This window comes from Argiope bruennichi, chromosome X2 (genome assembly GCF_947563725.1).
Source record: "Argiope bruennichi chromosome X2, qqArgBrue1.1, whole genome shotgun sequence".
Lineage (NCBI taxonomy): Eukaryota > Metazoa > Arthropoda > Arachnida > Araneae > Araneidae > Argiope > Argiope bruennichi.
The window spans coordinates 89,177,856-89,198,176 of NC_079163.1; the positions used below are offsets into that span (position 1 = coordinate 89,177,856).

The 20,321-nt window shown below is 29.1% G+C and overlaps 1 protein-coding gene across 1 annotated transcript in view; it reads right to left on the reverse strand.

Moving 5' to 3' along the window:
• The window catches only part of LOC129960955 (serine/threonine-protein kinase 32B-like), a 108,552-nt gene extending 105,355 nt beyond the window's left edge, over window positions 1-3,197 (reverse strand). Inside the window, exon 1 of the mRNA XM_056074732.1 lies at window positions 1,808-3,197. Coding sequence (XP_055930707.1) covers window positions 1,808-1,886 — 79 coding nt within the window. The 5' untranslated portion in view covers window positions 1,887-3,197. The remainder of the gene's footprint in view (window positions 1-1,807) is intronic.
• Between the last annotated feature and the right edge of the window lie 17,124 nt (window positions 3,198-20,321).

A 20,321-nucleotide genomic window follows, 5' to 3' on the forward strand; every position in this document is an offset into this window, starting at 1 on the left:
AGTTACAATTTTCACAAACAAATAGACATGTTTCCTAAAAGTATTTTTTAAATTCATGGAGATCTGAAACGTGGAGACTCGTTAAAATCTCGAGATCGAATTTTTCGACTATTACAATACTTTATGTGTACTTTGTACACAAGAAAATGAAAAACTGACAAAACGAATTGATCGCTTTTGAGTCAATTAAAAATTGTAATTTTGTGCACTATGACTGAAAATATTTATAATCCTCAAATATGTAAATTATTGAGTAGAGGTTATAATTACTAGTTTTTATCTTCGTTTTTGTTGCAACGGATGACCTGCTACGAAAAGAAACTTTATTTGCGTTTACTACTGATTAATAAAAAAATTACCATCAGACTGCACGCGCAAACTATTCGACTGGCTAGAATATTTTTTAAAGGAATGTGTAGCAATAAAATATAAATTAAAAAATGTTGTTACAAGTTATTTAGTCCTTATCATGTATTCAAATGCTATACGACAAATGCTAAATTTTCATTTACATAAATTAAAGGCATTTCATAACTGTATTTCAATAAATGAAATCAACTTTTTTAACGTTAATAAATCATACTCTTGATGTATTTGATCATGATGAAGATGACATTATCAGAAAAAGTATAAAATATAATTAAAAAACATTTTTGCAAGCTTTTAATCTACAAATTAATATCATATCACACCTTCTTTGCTTGTGCACATATGGTTTCTTCATTTTATATACATAAAGTTCAAACCGAAAGCGCAGGTTACTGCTTTTTTACGAAAAGAAAATTCAAACCGGCTTATTCTAAAGTAACAAAAAACAGAAACACGATTGTTAAAAAAAATGGAAGTTAAAGTTTAAAAAAGTTATCTAATATTTTTTTCAGTTGATTTAACTAACTCGATAGTTCTATGGTGTGATTAAAATTAAATTCTCCAAAATACAGCAATGTCTCGCCTTTTTTCCTGTCTTCATAACGTTCTACGACACAATTCAGTTTATTCTTTCGCCTAATCTTTACTCAATTTTAAGCATAGAACATTATTGTCAAGCGGATTGTGAAATTTTAAGAATATAGTGTTATTTTCTTGAAAGCCCCAATTTTAATAAAATGTAATTAGAAACAGCTATTACAGAAATAATTATTTAGCTGATTTTAGTGAAATATAATTATAAGTTGAAATGGTTATTATGCTAAGTGATTGTTGTCATTATTTTTAATTGAAAATATTTAAAAAAAATTTGAAATAAGAAGGTGGCATAAAACATTCTGGCACTCCAATATTTTTTTTCACTCATGAGTTACAACTCAAAAATTCCTGAAGAAAGTGAATATTACAAAACTCAGGAGAACGATATAAATAATCTAAAACATTAATACTGAGGAAATAAATTAATAATAGTCATAAATGCATGAAAACAGAAAAATCCTAAGGAAGAAAATGCAAAGAAAGGAGAAAAAAATCAAATAAAGAAGAAGAAAACCATTTAAAAAATACCATGAAATATTGCTTATTAGGAAGGGAATATCCCATGATAATCAAATTTTAAATGCTTCATCTTGATTAAGGTATGCATTTGAATTCGATTTTGGTGTTTTGGGGAAAACAAATGGCCTTTGTTTAACATTCAGCCATTGGTCATTTACGCAAAAAAGCATAAAATATGGGATATATTCTTCCTGATGAGCAATATATTGTACTCTTTCCATATGCATTTTTCATTTTCAGTTTTTGCCTTTTTCTATTCTATATTTTATTATATGCTTATAGCTAATAATTATATAATTATACTATAAATAAATATCCTCACCTGGTTTGTTTTCCCTCAGATCAACCTGTGTGATGCTGAATTTCTTTTTCTTCTTCTTGCACGACTGCCCCGACCCCATTTTACTCAGTGTTCCACCAATTGTTAAAGCTTTATCAGACTTCTTAATTCATCCAATCCGTCCTTCCTGAATAGATTCAGATTTCCTTGACTCTGTATTTCTTATTAAGCTCTTACTTGGTTCTTAAAAATTTTCTTATGAAACTTGCAATGAAGATTGGACGCAATATTACTCAGTAATATTGCGAATAATAAAATGACAGAGTCAATTTGTACTCTTTGAATTCACTAAAATAGAGCTTCTTTTAAAATTCAGTAGACGTGGAACTAGTATTAAACGTATTCACTTCTCCCAGAATATTATTTGTCTGGCGATTGAAGTATTATCTTGATTGATTCGATGATTGCAACTCTTTCCTGATATATGGAAATTAGCCGAGTATGTCCTTTCTTGATATTTACGAAAGTCTTTGGGAACACTGGTTTTATAAAATATGAATAAGATATAATGTGTCTAAAAGTCTTCTGACTTATAATAAAATCTTGAACAGTTAGTCTCAGGATTATGTAAAGCACTGCTGTTCAGTTCAGTCTTATTTAAAACGCAGTAAAAGAAATCTTCAAGAGATTTAGACTTTTCGGTATTTGCGAAATAAATATCAGTGAACAGTTTTGTCAAGATGAACAAGTTAGTTTAAATGTTTGCGTATAATTCAGTCTTTCAAAATAGCTGCATACACAAAACTTGTGGTTCTTTAGCTGCCTTGGGATTTTAAAAAAAATCACTTTTTGACACAAAATAATATTACATCAATTATGAAGTAGACGCAAAAATGTCATCAGATTCCTGAACGTAATTAATAGTTTTAAATCAGTTCATTGATAAAATATCGAATGACGAAGATGAAAAGTTTTAGTATTTTGAGCTTCTTGAACTGATTGTTCGTACGTCTTGATCACAAAATGAAAAGAATATTCTGTCCAGAAACACAATGATGATTTTAAAAAGTTGACAACTAGATTTAAAACCACGTTACCTATTAAATGTTCGACAAAATGTCTGTATCTTCTGTTAAAGAAGTTTTTAACCTACTATTTCGTGGTCTATCCACTTCAAACCAGCCGCAGGACTTTTAATTCAAAAGCTGTTGACAAAAATCCCTTGGCACGTGATTCCGCTCCCATGCGGCGGGATCCTCACTCCGACTTCCAATCGTCCCGTCGATGAGTGCCTACTCTGTAGTCCTCTCCAAATACGATGTTTACGTGGAAGGAAATCTAAAACGAGGAACTAAGAATCTTTAAACGGATGTCCGTAACTCGGATGGATCAATATCCTCCTTTTTTGCTGAAATCTCACTCTAGTTGCTTCGCTGCCGTCTCCGGAGCGAATGACTTCTCCACTGCTCAAACCTGAGATCAAATATATCACCTAACCAGCGGTCTCATTCCATTGGTGGAAATCAAGGAGCATGCGCTCCCTAGGTTCGATTTTTCCACATCAATAAGAGTCCGAGCCAAAGAGGAAGAAAAAGAAATATTATAAAAGCACCCTTTTCCATCTGCTAAATCATTATATTAACTATGCAAAGAGTTGAGGATACTGGACCTCTTAACTAATGACGAATAGTTCATCCTTTCTCACTTTTTATGGCCTTAACTCTAGGCGAATGATGCACGGAAGAAGTTTATTCAGTCGAGTCGCGACTGTCTCGTTATTTGTTAATGATGTGGCGCAGGAGTGTCCAACCTGTAGAATGCATGGGACTTCGTTACGGGAGCAAGAAAAATACGTTTGACGAATTTGCGTTTGAAGCGCGTAAGTTGTTACAGAAATTTAACAGCCTCCTGTGGGATTTAAAGCACGTCCACCAAGTTTCACATTGTCTGCGCCTCAGAGTTTACCTATTCATGAGGCGTCATTTGGAGATACTTTATGTTTGCGGTGGGTGAAATGTATTTTGTAACAACATTCGATGATATCCTTCGTTACTGACGGCAACTGACTCAGCATTTAACTAAGAACATTGAATCGCTATAAATTTAGGAAATCATTTTTTCTTATCTAAATCGCAATGTTTAAAGTGTGAATAATGACTTGGAAAATAATGCCTTTTATGAAATCTGGCAATAGTGCCAAATAAATGCAATAATATAGAAAGGAGGAGAGGATGAAAAAAGGAGTATAGATGTTGAGGCTATAAATTTTAGGCGCCAAATCAAACACGATGTGTTAGTGGGTTAATTTCACTTTTAAATAGTAAATACCACCAAAGGGAATAAAAAAATAATACTTTGACTCTCTACACAACTGAGTATATTAGCAGTATGTATAAAAAAACATTATTTGGATATATTTACGATACTGCGGCGGAATTGGGATAGCAGAGTCGCGGTTTTTAAAGTGGAAAATATCCAAGATGCATTATGTATTGGCCGTGGTAATCTAATGGTAAAGACACAGCTTCGAGATTCCAGTTTCGATTCCACCTAAATATACGTATGCCTGGCGCGCTCTACATTTGAAGAATATTGCCAAACAGCCTATTATTAATATGGTGCAGAATTTTTGGAAGAGGAGCTGTTTCGGTTTCCATCATTGTTACCTGGTCACGTTTCAAAATTTAATGGTCCATTGCAAAGTAAACCCTGAGTTACCACAAATTAAACAAACCTCTTAACTAAACCAAGCTAAGCTTATTAATTAATTTTAAAAATTTTGTATATTATTGAAAAATTATGTGAATTGTTCAAGAAACCAACAACAGCACTTGAATGTACCTTTGGCGTAGAAGTGGGGGATCAGGGAGGCATTAAATGTGCCGATGCCATTCTGGTTCCGGTGAAATGAGGAATCAGTGATGACGAAATATTAAGATGTTCGTTTTTTACTTTTTAAAAACTATTGTTATGATGGGGAGAAAAAAAATAATACAGATTTCGATTTCCAATTAATTTTGCTACGCCATTGTGAGTATTGATACAATATATTATAAGACACATTTTCTATGTATTTTAAAAAACACTTCAGTAATGTAAAGGCAGAATCGCAGATTTGACACTGGAAATTCTGGGTTCTGGAAAGTTCGAGACTGGTAGACCGGGATTCATAAAATAAATACTCATAAAATTCTTAAAAACTAGTAGACAGGTGTGAGGTTTAGCAACGAATTGTTTGCTATGGTTGGCCTGGCTTCTCGAAATTGTCCTGGTTTTCTACCAAACGATACGCAAAAGTGAACCAGTTTTCTTTGAAACGTCCATGAAAGCAATATATCCTGACAGAATCGCAGATTTGACACTGGAAATTCTGGGTTCTGGAAAGTTCGAGACTGGTAGACCGGGATTCATAAAATAAATACTCATAAAATTCTTAGAAACTAGTAGACAGGTGTGAGGTTTAGCAACGAATTGTTTGCTATGGTTGGCCTGGCTTCTCGAAATTGCCCTGGTTTTCTACCAAACGATACGCAAAAGTGAACCAGTTTTCTTTGAAACGTCCATGAAAGCAATATATCCTGACACACATAAATCAAAGCTAATTCCGAATTCTACCTTCAGTGTAACTATGGCGATCGTTCCCTTTATCATTTGTCACTGACTTGGATAAATGCGCTCGATCAAGTGAGCCAAAAAAACCTATTTTTTCTACTGATCATTTTTATTTGACAGGATCATTATTAGTTACGAAATTAACTGCTGTGGACTTGGAGAAAATCAATGAAACAAAGTAAGAGATTCATTTGAACCTTTTTTTTTATTTTATTGAATCTTATCTTACTCAACTTCTAAAACTTTTCCATTTCCTCTTAAATTTAATTATCATTTGTTGAAGCGTTCTTCGTATCACTCATTCTCTTTACTTCTTTCGAATGCAGTTTCACCATACTAATGCTCTTTAAGCCACTTATGGAATTCATTAAATAATCTGAATTATATATATCTATATGATAAAGTACCTGAATTATATATTTCTTGTGTCTGAATTATATATGACCGATAAAGCCTGATTTCATTTGAAACTAATTTTCGGAGTTTCCTATAAACGTCTTTTAAAACCAAATGAGTAAGAAAATTTTGGAAAGTTATATAAACAGCATTAACTTTATGCCATTTCAGAAATGTGTTTCAATTAAATGGATTGCTTTTAAATTTATATCATAAATATTCACCATTATGAAATTTTTCAAAAGCTATATGGAAACAGAAACCTGTAACTTGTTACTTTCATGACAATGCATATTTGCGATGTGGAATACAAAATTTATTCGTTAAAATAAAGTGTTATATTGTAAAGCTTTTACAAATTTTCTGCACAAATAAAATTTCAAATTAAATTTGAAATTTTCTTACTTTATACTGGCAATATAGCTGTTCATCTTAAATTAATTATAATTTTAATTTGAGGGTTATAATTCCATGATAGTCGATTCTGTAAATGTGAATTTAAGAAAAAGTTTCCTGTTCATTTAGTCATTCCTCAGTCAATATCACTAGCAAATTTGTCTCGGCAGCCCACCATGTTTTGAATATTATCAATCATTTTAGTTAATGTTATTTTGTACACAATCAGATGAAAAGAACGACACCTGAATAGTAGAATTTCAGTCTCCAAACTTCCAACATACCAGGTATAACTAATAATTTAAGTGTTTATTATTGTGAATCTGAATTATATGGATTAAATACCAACGTAATGCTAATTCACGAAACGTGAATTAGCCATTCAACGTGATGCCGTTTAAACCATTAAGGCAGATTCAACATACCATGAATTAAATAAAATTCCATAAATGCGAGCATCGCGATCCTTATTTTTCATTTCCAAATCTTACCATTACAAAGGTTACAATTACCTTCTTTTTCTTTCTTTAAGTATAAATTTTAGAACGTATTTATCTTTGCTAGACTTATTTCAGTATTTATATGCAATATTATATGCATATATAAAATACTTTTATATTTATGAAGAAATTTTGGTCAAATGTAAGAAACTTAAATTAAGAAAGAAAGACGGTGACATTTAATTTCCCTCGGAAATTAAATGAGACTTAGAAATTTGCTCGCTATTACGGGTTCCAATTCCACGTTTTCTTTTTTTTCCCCAATTTCTTATACTGTCTTCAATTATCTTTATCTTTCCATCGCTTCTATTTATCAAACCCGGATAATAATAATAATAATAATAAAAATAAAAAAAAGGTACTCAGTGTTCGAGGAAAGTCTAAACATGAATTTTAAAATTTTAAAAAGGAAGCTAACGTTTCACTTGGCTCCATGACTCTCAGTGTCTCAATGTTTAATTTATTTTAAGAATATTATATTCCGTTTCGTATCTACGAGAGGCGAAATTCATAATTTCGAACCGTAGTCTGATAGAAGGGACGATCCTCAAACTGGCTCTATCTCTCCAAACTTCAGTTCCTTATTAGAGGAACACTGTTTGGCTTTCTTGGGTTTAGTATGAATTAGGTCTGTATATAAGACTATCTTTCGAAGCATCGAGCCTCGAACCCAGGAACTCCCAGTCCCTTAACCGGAACTTTATCACATTACTACAGTGGCACTCCCCCTAAAAACGAATCATCAGTTACTTTTCAACCATTTACCATGCAAATTAATTCCATGCTCTTCCCTGGTATACTTTATTAGATTAGATGAATTAAAAAATGAGAATTTAAATCTCATTTCTTAATTCATTAAAACATTCATTCTTAATTCATTAATTCATTCTTCTTGAAATTAACCTTATTTTTTAAAAAATTTCTTATTATATAGCTTATCACACTTCTAACTAGCTGACACAAGAATAATATTTTTAATTCATATAAATTTATAGACTTATTTAGCGTTATATCACTGTCATTTACGAAGTGTAAATGCGCATGTTATCTAAATTTTTTATTACAATGGAATATGACGCTATGTTCTTTTTTTTTTCTTAAAAATGTACCATAGATTCCAAATTAAATAGACACTTTGAGTGCAGCTTGTGAGCATGAACTAACTCCATTATATCGTTCAAAATGTAATTTATTTATCTCTATTTATATGCTTCCAATACCTTTTAAATGCAGGAAACCTATATAAAACAACAAATTATTTAATCATACATGTCCATTATTGTTTGATATAGATAGCTTCTTCAACTTCAGGTTCATGCTGGTCATTTATTACATTCGTTCAAAGGATGAAATGTGAATCGGTCTTCTCATTTTATAAAACAAAATTATGATTAAAGAAATAAAAGGCGATTCAATTGTTTTAGTTTTAATATAATAGTAGAAACCAATTTTCTTTTCGATTTATTTATGCGTCATTGCATTAAGAATTTATTAAATAATATTAAGTTAGGTATGATAGGAAATAATACGCCTAACACTGAAATTAAAATTAGCGTATAAATAGTTCTTTCGTCTTCTTTTTAACGACATAATTATTTCCTTTAAAACTTTTTTTCCAATTAGGTGAATTTCCTGGAGTCTCAGCTTTAACAAATTTAATTTTCGATTCTTTTTGAGAAATCTCTAAACTGTTCTTAAACGGAAATTAAAAATTCCTTCTCAAAAAGGCTTGTCCTCCTAATATGCATAACTGTAAGTGAAATTTAAATTACCTTTTGGAAATCAAAATTTTAAGATCATTTGCAAAATATAAAAAAGAAGAGGATTTTCATCAAAGAATAATTATTATTAAATTGAAAAATGGGGGAAACCCAAAAGGTTTTTTTATTAACCTAACTAATCTAACTTTTTTATTAACCTAACTAATTAATTTTTATTGACCAATCTAAAAGTTTTCCAAGTAATGTTTTTTTAAGAATGGAAAAAGTAATTATAATTATAAATGCATCAAAACGTTTTATTTATATAAATGTGATCAACATCCTTCTGAAATATAACATATCATTGTACTTATTTATCTTCCGTCAAATGAAATTTGAAGAAACTGTTTTTAAAACCTGATATTTTTCTTTAGTTTTTGCAACTAAAATATTTTCAATAATTAATATTCGCATAAAAAACAAAATTCTCTTTCTTTCATTGCGAAAAATTCTCTGCATTCATTTTTAAATTGTTTTTAAATTGTTTTCACATTGATGGAACAGCATTCTTTCTCTTACATTGTCTTTAATGTTAAAAACTCCTTTACTTTCAACGCTATTTTACAACATCAATTTCAGAACTTTTGCGGATTTATATGTATTAAGAATTGCTTTTTCATATTTTTCGTTATTTTTATAAAACATAATAAAATTGTCATTTATATGCGCAGGATCACAAGAAAAGCATGAAGGAGGGTGAAATGTTCTCTGTTTTAGTAGATTATTTCCTTTGAACTCCGTTATTTAATTTTAAGTAATTATTTTATATTATTTCTACGAGAAAATTAAAATATAATTAAAAAATTGAAACTTATCCATTCTGTGTAAGTGTAAATTTAGATAAGAATACGAAAATTTATTTAAAAAATTCTCAAATGTTTCAGGGCACGTATTGGTAACCGAAATGTTTGGATACGGCGTAGCGCTAGATATTGATTCCATGTCACTCATCTTAAATCCTGTTTACTTATGTGGACTAGGGGGAGGGGGGCGATAGCAATATACGAAGGTAACTCTTTCTGATGGGCGAATTTTAATCTTGAAGTAATGGGGGACTTAATGAAGATTTTAATAAAGATTAATCAATTTCCTGGATCGAGCGCAAAATAGCATATAAATCAGAATTCAGAATAGCGTATTAAATATTTTACTGTAATATTTTACACTTTCTCTCATCTTCAAAACATTTTATAATATCAACCTTACATTTTTTTGTGAAGCATTCCCCAAATTGCGTCCTTTATTTATTAAAATAAATAGCTTTTATGTCGTTCCATATTGGCTCGTTGTAAGTATACCCTACAATTCTTCTTGCGAATTTTGCCCCAAATATAAAGCAAAAAATACCTATGTCTGCTTGTGAAAAAGTCTTAAATGGTGAATAGTATTAACATAAAATTTGCACATATCATTCTCTATATTTCTATGTCAAAGGTGTTATTAACTTTCAAAATTGATTACATTTATTTAATGAATTAACAAAAAATAAGCCAGATTATAACTTTTTTGCTTAGTTTTCTGCCAATAGCTTTTGAAATAATTATTACGCAAAAATGATTTATATATCAATTTACAGCTCAAACGATTATCTTTTTAATGGCAGAGGAAGGAAGACAGATATCGAGTAGATCGAGTTATTTTCTGTTAAGTGTTGCAATCTATGAAAACAAAGCGAAGCTTTGACTTTTGAGCCTCCATTACCTTAGTTTTTGTGCGTGTTGTAGCTATTGTGAGCTAGTTGCGAGGGTGTTTTAGAAAGCGTAAATTTTGGTAAGTCATCCTCCCATTACTTTTGCATTTAATATTTATTTGTTGGTTTGAGATATTCATGTGAAATAAAAGGGAACATCTTGAGATTTATTTTTATCTATAATTAATCCAGTTTCATTTCCAAAATCCATTTTTATAATTTCCCAAAACAAATGTCCAGTAGGCGATAAATAGGAAATACCAGTAAGGTAGAAAATATGAAACAGAATTTGTATATTATGTACTAAAAAAAACGTATTTTATTTTAAGGAGCAAGCAGAGAAAATACTAAGAAATAACACATGGGGAGGTGGATAAAAAAATGAAAAAAAAATTGTGCAATGAGGAGAGAATTTCAGGCTTCCAAACACTTAGATGTGTTGATCACAACTATATTCAAATAATTAAAAAAAAAATGGTGTACTTCTATCAAACTTTGTTCGGAAAGAAAAACAGTTTTGTTGTATTATTTAGAAAAGAGTTGAGTAGAATACTGTTAAGTAATGGAAAAACAATTCTTCTTTCTAACTAGATCATATATACGAAACATGGCGTTTACAAAAAAAAAAAAAAAAAAAAAAAAAAAAAAAAAAAAAACCTTTGAAATTCGGTAAAGCAGGAAAAGGGAGGAGTAAAACATTTTACAATTTATTATTCAGGAGTAAAACATTTTGCAATTTATTATTCAACAGTAACAAAAATATAACAACCCAAAAGGCTGCACTAAAAAAATTGTTAAAATGTTTTACTGTGCTGGGATAATAAAGGGATTTTCGTGAATACCTCTCAAAAATTATTCATGTAGAAGAAATAAGATTATCTGTTGGGCAAACCAAAATATCAAAATAATTGCTTCGCGTAAAAAACGAAAAGTAGGATCTTTTGACTTCGACCGAACGAAGATCACGCATCACTGTGTCTTATGCTATAGTACCAGAGGACACATATTCCTGCTGTAGTTATACTTCCAAGAAAAAAACTCTTAAATTTTGTTCAAAGTTCCTCCTCCTTGTGCTATTTTTGCTTGCGATTCTTCAATGAATCAATCAAACCTTATTTACCTATATTATGTTACAAGTAATTTCTTAATAAGATAAAACCCTCAGAAGAGAATCCAACTTTATTAAATTTGAAGGGATATCATACTCGCATTAAACAGAAAGATGCTATAGATCTAGCTCATGAATATTATGCATGAGTGCGTGCGTGTGTATTCTTTTTTACGTGTATTATTTGTCCTATTTGCCGCTTTATTTGTAATTCTCCAACAATGTTGCTCTTAACAAAAAAAAAAAAAAAAAAAAAAAAAAAAAAAAAAACTTTTTTTTGTTGTTGTTAAATGTTGCTTTTATATGTCTTTTGGAATGCTGTCCTTCGCCTCATTGATGATTTCATTTGGACTGTTATGTTATTGTTACTTTCTAACCATAGTTTATTATGTGCAACACCACCACATCAAAATATATTCAACTATTTCTGTATTTAAACTATTGTACAAAATTAGATCCTGAATATGTCTTTTACCGAGCTGTTATGTAATTAATCAGATAATTTTTTATCTCTTTTTTTAGAGGCATATCGATGATAAGTAGCTGTGAATTTCTTCTGAATTTCCCTTTTATTTATTTGTCCAAATTTTCCAGGTCAAGTTTTCGCTTTCCAGTTGACAGCAGTTTATCTGTTCTAAGTGAACTGTAATCGCAGTCGAATTAGAGGTATAAAAAACTTATCGCCATTTGAAGGTTAATTTCTTTGCATGGCCTAGAAAAATGCATAAAAGGCTTAGAGCGCCATTCATGAACTGATAATATTATAAAGATTTCAAATCAAAATTATGATTGCCACCAAGGATCATTTCATAAAATTGGCCGTAAAAATATACCACTGAGCAAATAATTTGAAGAGGTCTTCCATAAAACCAAGGTTGAGATGAGAAAAGCAAATCTTTGATGGGCATAAACGAAACAAATTTTAGTTTAGAAGTTTTATTTCTTATTATATTAAAATCACTGAAGATAATAATAAGAAATTTAAATAATTGAATAATCTTTTAAATGAAGAATATTTATAAGAATATGCGCAAACGGAAATACATTCGTTATAACAATTTTTAATTGAATCATGAATCAAAAGCCTTACATTTTGCTTATATGGTTATGGTTATGTAATAGGACAGCAATGGCATTTTATGCAAAATAATTTTTTCCTTTTCAAAATCATCTTTCCTTGAAAAGTAATATTTTAAAACTATGTCACGTTACATTTTTCTTTTATTTAGACCCAAAAAGACAATTTCAGTCTCCTCGAAAGAGATATATCGGATGATGGATGAGGTCATTCACCTATCTCAGCTCTACTTCAAACAAGCAGAAAAAACTCTTATGATGTATTAAAATTATTGGAATAGCGGTAAACATGATAATAACTCGAAAGTTTACTTCATATAGTAATTCATCAGAAAGAGAATGTATAAACGAAATATAACAAATACATAAAAAGGTACACTTTTATTTCTTCCAGATATGATATTTGCTAAAAAAAAGCTCAAGAGAGCACTTAAATTAATGAGTAATGGATTAGGTAAATATAGTCATAACCATGGGAAAGGAAATTTCTTTATACCATGAATCTTTATTTGAGGCGGTGTAAAAATAGCAATGTGTTAAAAAATAGGTTAAAACGGGAAATTAAATCATCAGGTTTCTAATGTCCATAATGAATTTCTAAATACAGTAGGCTCTATTAAAGCTCCTTTTAGTGGATTAATTAATTATTTAGATGAAAAAGCTAAAAATGTTAATAATTAAATAAATGATGATTAACTCATAACTAAAAGCATTGTTTCTGTATTTAACTATTTTTCGTAACATTCGTTCATTATTTTTTCGATGAATACTTATAATGCTGACAGTAAAAGCTGATTCGCGCGCCTTCATAATCACACGATAAATGTTATTTCAAATGCGACATCGCTTCCTTTCTCCTTCTGCAAGATGTGCAATTGATACTAAAATTGGATGCATGCGTACATGAATTAATTTAAAATTAAAGTGATTTAATCCAGCCATCGTTTTGCAACTTTGAATTTATGGAAGGACTTCACGATGAATAAATATATAAAGGATCTATCAAACACCTTCCTTAAATTCTTCAATATTAGTCAGCAACCGAGAAGAAACTCGATTGAATTTCAGACTTTTGCTTAACATATTGTATTTAAGAAATAACTTAAGTTGCTTTGATTTGCCGATTTTTAATACTTAATATATTTATTTCATTTTTCTATTTGTTTTTTATTTACCAATTCAAGGGCAATCAAAACATTTTTGAGTGAAAAGGGGATCTTGAGAAGAAGATTTTTAAGAAAAGGGGTTGCAAAAGAAAATTTAAGGAATTCAAAAGTATTAATTTATAGAACAAGAAATAAAACAAGCATTAAATAAATAATAATCTCTTATTTAAATGCTTAAAATCATGAGTAGTAAGGTAATACTGATTATCAAATATTATTTGCCGAAAAGATTCTATTGTAGTATTTCCATTTGCCGGTAACATTTTTATTTACTTCTCATAAGCTCTTTTCATTTTTTCTTTACATATACCCAGTCTTAGCTAAAATTGCAGGCTAACAAATACTCAGAGGGCGATTTCTACTTATATTCTTCCTTTCTTAGAAAACATTCCATTTATGATATTTTTGTTTCTACCCTAAGTTCATGTTGGAATGGTGGCAGAGGCTGCAATAACAGATGTCGAAGTTTAGCAGCCCATTCCTACCGATGAAGCGTTTTGTAGATGGACCTGTTGCAAATGAAATCCTCAGGTGCTCGTTATCCTGCCTCTAAAGCAGTGCGGAAAATGGGAGGAGAGAGTGCCGACTCATCATTTGAACATGGTCCACAATAGCGATGTTCGTCCTCAAAATAGTGCTCATGTAGAACTGGAAATGAAACATTAATCTATAAAACTAAACTTCACCTTCAAAAGACCTACAGGAGTGATTTCCTCTCGCCTTTCTAGTATACTTCAGATATGGCACGCTTTGTGTTAACAATCACAACATAGTAAAGAAAATAGAGTATGAATCTTGTACCTTTAACCAACTATGTACTTTTTTCTTAACCAACTTTGATCTACAGTTTTCGGTTGGTACGTTTTTACATGTAGATCCACACTTATGGATTCAAAACTACATATCAAATTTCATTTATGAATTTGTTACGGTTTTGAGATATTTCATTCACATATACACGGGCAGACAATCAATTAGAGAATAAATTTTTGGAAAAGGAATTCGGACAAAAATATGTCGTAGATCGACAAATCTAATCATAAAATCATATGCCAAATTTCATTCATTAAACTCGTCGTGTCTGATGCGTATTGATGCACCGACAGACATCCTCAAAATGGATTTCGTCCAAAATTTAATAGACATTTAATATTATGATAATTAAGAATCTCAGAAACCAAATTTCATCCATCTTGGTTGTTGCGTATTCACAGACAGGCATAGTTCCAAAAGTGCGGATTTCTTACTCCCAAAAATCTAAAACATAAAGATTCGTCAATGCTTGTAATAATTTTTGTTTTTGATGCTTGTAATAATTTCTCTCTCTATTTTTCGTATAAATGCAAAGAGAGAGAGAGACCCAAATCTTATAAAATACGTTGTAAATTACAATGGAAACACTGACCCTACCAAGAGTTAAGAATAAAACAGGCTTTAAAATAAAATATGACAATAAAAGATAATTAATCATAAATTAATAAATATAAATCAATTCAAGCCTCTGGTAAATTTGAATTATATTTTTCAAATCAAGACAGGTTTTTTTTAATAATTTTTGCTAAATAATAATGATGGATTGGCGATATTTCAGTCCTTTATGTAGAATTTTCCTTGAATACATTTAGGGTCACAATCCATAGTTTTAGAAAACCCATTCTTAAAGAAATATTATCGAACAAAACATGCTTAAAGCATTTATGAGCTTGCAGTTAAGAGTTTTAGCTATCAAAGTGTTTTTTCCATTTTCTTCTCCATAGGTGGCACATTTATCAAGAAACTCATTAACTTTCTTTCCGAGAAGAAGCAGAGTTTATGAGAGAAAGGAAGAGAATTTCAGACTTCTTTTTTATCCCACAAAATTACTACATAGTTACTGCAAGAATGATTTTTTCAAGCAAGCGTTATTCGAAGATAGAGCACAGATTTTCATTTTAGAGGTCAGCATCAAATATATAAAGAAATTTCAGTTCAGATCTTTATATATTTACTTGTTTTTTTCATGCTAGCTTTTCATTTTTTTAACTACCATTTTTTTTTTTTTTTTCGTTTTCATAATTTTATGCCTAAACATTTTTTTTTTTTTTTTTCAAAATGTATGACAGAGATTTTGAGGAACTTTCCTTAGTTTCAGTTATTTCTGATTTCATATATATTTAACTTTAAATAACTTAAGCCAAAAAAAAAAGTGTGCGCATATTTTGTTATTATATGTGAACAAATTTTCATTAAATTTTTATTTAATTTGGACTTATTTCTTTTTTGGTAAGAAGGAATTTCGTAGTTATATGCTTGTATTTACCTCACTGATTTCATATTTTTATTATCAATATTTTAATCAATTTTTCATTCACTTTTCACTAATTTTGAAGATTTGTTCTCTTGTATGTCCTCCAGGAAAATTACTATTTTAATTATTTGACAATTTAATTATGAGTTAATCGATTTATTAATTAATTTAATCTATTAATGTAATTAATCGATTAATATAATTTAATCTTTTAATTAAATTAAATATTTTGAGAATTTAAATTATAAGTTAATCGATTAATATTATTAAATCATGAATCTAAATCAATAGTGTTACCTGGTAGCTATTTTGAGAAAAGTTGATTTACAGATTCAATAATATTTTTCATTGCGAATTTTAAACTAAAATGTCAAAAATAATTTAAATGAAAAAATGCTACTTTACAGGATATTAATAGAAGAGTTTTTTAAAAAATGGTTTCGATTATATTTATTTTAGATTCACTCTTTCAAGATTTGTCACCTGAAAGCACCTTAAAAATTTATTAGAAGGATCTTAAGAAACCATTTACAATTTCATTTCTTAGTCATCTTAATATGCATAAATTTCGCAATAAATAATTTACAACGAAAAAAGAAAAACGTGACAAAATTGAGAAATTCAGTGTTCCTTTGTAAGTATGATTGAAATCTCCCTGAAAATTAATTGTTATTGAAATAATAAATTACATTTTATTTGATTGCATATCTCTTTTATTTGTACTCATAGTTTCAATTTAAATCTGCATTTATTTAGAAATTATAAATATAAATTTGTTAAATCAGATATTTGTTTCATATTTGATAAACATACATTTCACACTCTAATTTAACAATAAATTATCTTTTTCTTATTATTAGTAGGAAGAATATTGGCAAAGTATAGAAGCAGAAAAATATTCGCCATTAATATTCATTAACCAATAAAATACTTGATACTAGTAAACAATATTAATATCACATTATTATGTCAAATTATTTAAAATAAACTAACAACCATTTTGATAAATCTCTTTTGAATTTTTTGGAAATTATACAGAATTTTTTATTTATTTTTATATGACATGCTTTGTTTCATGCTTGTAGAGATAGAATTTTGTAATTGATAATGGATTTAATTCTGTAATGAAATTGTGTACACTTTTGTATTCTCGATGACAATGCAATATTTTATTATATTCTGTACTTACTTATCAGTTAATGGATTAATTTAATTAAATTTTGATTTTTTTTTTAATTTTTTTTTTTACTCAAGGAGCCATGTAGTAGCGAATTTGAGAAAAAATTAATTTCGAGATTTTGTAATATTAATTATAAAGCATCATAAATAAATGAAAAATTAAAATGTAAAAAATAATTGAAATAAAAGAAAAATCTAAGACTTTATATGTAAAAAAAATAGTTTTTTATCTAAAGATTGATGCTCATATTGTGAATTTATCATTCTAATATTATTCTTGTCAATGCTGGATGCTAGTAGTAAATTTTATCTGAGGAGCACAGTTAGTTTTCCTTAAATTGTTCAACATAAATCCTACATTAATCATGCAGAATAATTTAAGAATAATTAATCACGCAGAATAATTAAAGAATACAAATCTTTTAATCTTTAAATGATTCATCTATAGTATTTAATATACATGTTAATTATAGCACTACTTCGTAAATATACACAAAAGTTCTAAAGTTAAATTTCAAAAAATGCACTGAACCACTTATTCAAAGTTCAAATATTGAGAAAAGTGACCATGATATCTACCACAAGCAGCACATTAGTGACTTTTCCTCTCCTAACAATTTATCAGCTTTGAATATCAAAAATCTAAACTGCATTTGGAAAAACAAAATAATTCTTTCTTACTTCATTCTATAATTTTATTTACAATAAACTTGTGTACGCTAACACTTTCCTCATTATGGTCAAATGGTTTAAGGTGTCGGGCGGCAAAAGAATTTCGATCAGAAAGCTGTGAAGTCTGATCTCTGTCTGTTCTGGAAAGGATAATTTTCAAATAAGTAAAAGAACTATCTAAATTTAAAATCTGTGAAGGAATTATTCGAATCCTGTTATTTTCGCCATGAGAGCCGAGAACAAAATAACTCGAAAACATCAAACCAATTATTTCAATCCGCTTTCAATTTAGCTTATGTCAGTAGAATCAAACTTTCTAAAATAAGGATCAAAATTTAAACTGTTTGAAGGAATTACTCGAATCCTATTATTTCCACCAGTTATCGAGATTTTCACTCCTGAAATGAAAATAGCTTGCTGATTCGAAAATGTCAAATCGTATTATTCACTTTTAACTTTGCTTAATATCAGTAAAATCAAACTTCCTATTAATGAACCCATAATTAGTATAGAATTTACTAAAGAAAAAATTCAGCTGTACTTTATATTTTAGCTTAATGCAAGTAAAGGCATAATATACTCAATTTTGATTGATGCTTTATAAGCGGCTTAGCGGGTGAAAACTCTTTTATACTATTTAAACTATTGGAAAATTATTTGTTCGCTCCCTTTCCATTCTTTTACGTAATTTATTAAATATTGACCAAGTCAAGATTTTAGCATACAGATAACTGATATTCCAAATATATATATATAACAAAATGATTCATAAAGCCTGCAATAAAGACACTCAAAATTTGGTAATATATTATATATTGCTAAATTATCTAGTACTAATTACAAATGAATATTTAAACTTATTAACTCTTATTTGAAGTAACAGCACAATAAGGGTGTTCAGCATGATATCCTTATAAAATGAAAACTTCTCAACTGAAAACTAACAAATTTGGAAATATTAAGAGATTTTTCTATTTGTCGACAATCCCATGATTAACATAAATAAATAGCAGAATTTTAAAAATATATTTTTTTAAACTATTACACATAGTATAAGTAGTGAGACATGAAAATAAATAATAAGCTAATAAAATAATAAAAAAATTGTTTCTAACTTCTCTCAACAGGTGGCAGTTATTTGCAGTTGTTGGAAATACGGTTATTTCCATGTCTACGTGAAGATAATACAAATTTTATCTTTCAACAAGATAGGGTCCTATTCACTATTTAAATTAGTAGCACCTACAACGCTAAAGTGAGCATACGGGTAAAACTAATTTACCTTTCGTTACATGCCCACCGAGATCTTATCTAATATGACTTACTCTTATGTGATTACACCCAAAACTTTGCTTATAACCCCCTATTACCGAAAACAGTCAGTAAACTTAAATAACGCATTAGTGCTGCATTAAATATCATTGACAGTCTAAAACTTCAAAATGGATGGAACAAATTTCAACAGATTAGACATTTAACGGCTAACAAAATGTTCATGCATCCAAAATTTTGTAAATGAAAAAAAAAAATCTTTATTTTTATGTATTACTGATTATATGTAATACTTTTTGAAAATATAAATGTTTTATATCATATCATTCATTCATACTAATATTGATATCAATATGGAAATTATCACCAGGAAAGAATGTCAAGATTTATAAATATTATTAACATCATAACAAATTTAGCAAATAATGATTAAAATCATTTACTTGGATTCTTTTGTAATACTTCTTAGATATCTTTCAATCTTGATATTTTTCTTTCATAGGGATTTCGAAAGAAAATTTTACTTACGAAAATCCATTATTTTTGTTATATGTTCGACTATGGTAAAAAAAAAAAAAAAAATAGTATCATACCACAGTCAGATGTGTTTTTTAAATCATCTAAGAATCAGCATTCCATTATCTCGAAAAAGTTTTAACTGTTAATGTTTCTCCGGATTTCAAACATTAGTTCCTTAGTTTTAAATTTTTAGTCCCAATTATTGTTACATTCGTACAATAGTAGATATTTATATGAGTGGATTTTTATCTTACATTTTTGAAAAACTTTGCAATTGATCACAGAAAAGATTCAAAAGAATTATGCTCAACAAAAACGATATATCGCCGAACTCAAAAATAGGGGTGGGGGAGTATAGATTTCATATCCAAAGGGAAAAAATACACAAATTTTTTTTCTCATTTCATTGCTTTAAGCACTTTTTACAGGAGCTAAACAGGAAATGTCAAGTTTGGGAAGTGATTAAGGCTTTTACAAAGAGCCTGAAGGCATTTATGAAGACGAACGAAACCACGGAGCTTTCAAAGACTAGCTGTCAAGGTAAGGTAAAAAAAAAAAAAGGTAAAAGGTAAAGAAAAGATTTTAAAAAATCCAAGCTTGTTTAATGAAGCTTATTTCCAAAAGTTTTACAGGAATGGAGTAATTTCATGTAGACATCTAGAAAAACAAAACTGATTTCATTACAGATACCGTTGTATAAAAATTAGGCTCTTGTGTCAGTGTTACATTGAATGTTCTAACTACATCCGTTTTGTTCGTAAAACGGATGTTTTTTGAACTTTCAATGTTGCACTGACACCAGACAAGAATTTTGCAATAAAACGGAAATTTACAAATAGTCTCCACAATTATTTGATCGCCTTCCTTGATAAGGAATGAATAATAATATGAAAGAGTTGCTGCAGCTTTTACTCTCATATTT